The following is a 1,899-nucleotide window of genomic DNA, read 5'->3' as shown; positions in this document are numbered from 1 at the left end:
TTGTGTCACGTAACGTCACATTTACCTCAGAAAAAACATATTCGGTGACCATAAACTCATTAGTCAGCCAGAAAAATAAACTGTAGAGAGGGGTATTTTGCTAAATATATGCACCATATAACATATTCATTATAATTTTTACTGTTCTTCAATGAATTGAAGTAGAAATATTATTATGTAATTGTAACTTATTTTATTATAAAAACTTCATTAAGTGTAATTTAAACAGTTGTATAGCCTAAAAAATCTGTCAGTTTTAACCTTCAATATTATAGTAATGTAGTACCAACTGACTCGTGTATATTTTACAGCATTAGTTAAGAGATTATTTTTCCTTGAGAAAATTTGTCATGTACTGTACCTGATATATATCCAAAATAATCTATATCTAATCGAAACTAAACGAATCGCAAGCTTGTGAATGAGAATCGAATCGAATCGTGAAATTTGTGTCAAAACCCAGTCCTAGTATTTATGTATATAAATTTGTGTAAAAGGACATTTGAATAAAGTATTATACTGTAATAAGGAATAAGGAAAGATTGCACTGCATCCATTGGGCCAAAGCTGTACCCTGGGTTTAATGGGAAAGATGCATGTTCGGTGGAAAAGCTAATAGAGAAAGTGAGCTTTAAATACTGAGTAGATGGCCTTCTCTGTCAGCTTTTTGAGTTTACAGTCTCATATGTGTGTCGTATTTGTCCTGTTTGGGTTCATCAAGAGCGCTTTTGTTGCTGAAGTCTTGTGTTTCGCCCTGCAGTGATCCTCATCCACGCTTCTCTGAGACTTCGCAGCATGAAGAACAAGTTGGAGAACAAGATCGAGGGCGTTGGCCTGAAGAAGACGCCCATGGGAGTCATACTGGATCTCCTGGATCAACAAGAAGAGAAGATCAACAAAATCCAGGATTTCTTGGAGAGTAAGCTGAAAGATTAAGCATGAAGCACCTCAGTGTCCTCTACATGCAGCCACTCTTTCTTTTTGAGTTGTTTTGTGTTTGTTTTGGTCTTGGTTTGACAGCCAAATACCAAAGTGGAAATATCTTTTAAATACCAAAGTATGACGAAGTTCCAGACGCACACGTTTGTCACATCACCAGAGAGTATGACTTGCTAGTGTAAGACTGTCTGTATAAGACTCATTCCCAATCTGTATGCAGCTTCCATTGACATTTTGTCTATTTTAGTTTTTATTCAGAATGAATTAGCATAAATGCATATGCTTTGAATAGATTTCTACAGACAGAGTCACTGAAAGCACTTTGAAATATTGTAGATTTGGTCATACCTTATTTTTCCCCTGTGGCGAAAAGATCATCGTTCTTCTGGCGCACATTTGTAATAGAAATTAAATGTTTTCATATGAGCTGATGTGACATAATGACGGAGGAGTGTGTATTTATTGCATGTTTTGCTTATTTTTTGGCTAACACAAGCTCTGCAGTGAAGAAACATTCACATGCTTCTGAAATTAATGCACAAACACTGTTTGTTTGCAGGTTTGAACAGATTTAATAAAGGTGGAATGTGGAAAAGTTTGGGCATGTTAATATGAGTCAGTATGGCAGAAATCAGACTGTCCTAACATTACATTGCATTTGAAGTAATGAATTGAAGTACAGTATGTTTGGGATTGAGATCAAAGGCAGTGTAAATCTCATGATCTCCGTGCAGATGATCGATTTTCAGGTAACCTTCCTTCAGCTCCCTTTATGCAGTAATAGGATATATATATATATATATATATATATATATATATAGGACTTCAAGTTAAGATCATATATTTGGTTTTAAAGGATTTCATTTGATAATTGCTGATAATGCCTGATCAAGCATCTGTGTGTGTGTGTGTATATATATATATATATATATATATATATATATACACATGTTTGTTAGC

At 34.5% G+C, this 1,899-nt stretch overlaps 2 protein-coding genes across 2 annotated transcripts in view; both read left to right on the top strand.

Moving 5' to 3' along the window:
- Window positions 1–1,526, top strand: part of arl6ip5b (ADP-ribosylation factor-like 6 interacting protein 5b) — a 9,652-nt gene extending 8,126 nt beyond the window's left edge. Inside the window, exon 3 of the mRNA XM_016481281.1 lies at window positions 761–1,526. Within this exon, the coding sequence (XP_016336767.1) occupies window positions 761–936 (176 nt within the window). The 3' untranslated portion in view covers window positions 937–1,526. The remainder of the gene's footprint in view (window positions 1–760) is intronic.
- A 99-nt stretch (window positions 1,527–1,625) lies between these two features.
- The window catches only part of LOC107684894 (serine/arginine-rich splicing factor 6-like), a 47,614-nt gene continuing 47,340 nt past the window's right edge, over window positions 1,626–1,899 (top strand). The window contains exon 1 of the mRNA XM_016481280.1: window positions 1,626–1,688. The gene's annotated coding sequence lies outside the window, so the exon portion shown is untranslated. The remainder of the gene's footprint in view (window positions 1,689–1,899) is intronic.

This window comes from Sinocyclocheilus anshuiensis, unplaced genomic scaffold (assembly GCF_001515605.1).
Source record: "Sinocyclocheilus anshuiensis isolate Anshui unplaced genomic scaffold, SAMN03320099.WGS_v1.1 scaffold429, whole genome shotgun sequence".
NCBI classification, from domain to species: Eukaryota; Metazoa; Chordata; class Actinopteri; order Cypriniformes; family Cyprinidae; genus Sinocyclocheilus; species Sinocyclocheilus anshuiensis.
Note: the sequence above shows the minus strand (reverse complement) of the source record. Positions and strands in the feature narration are given on the sequence as shown.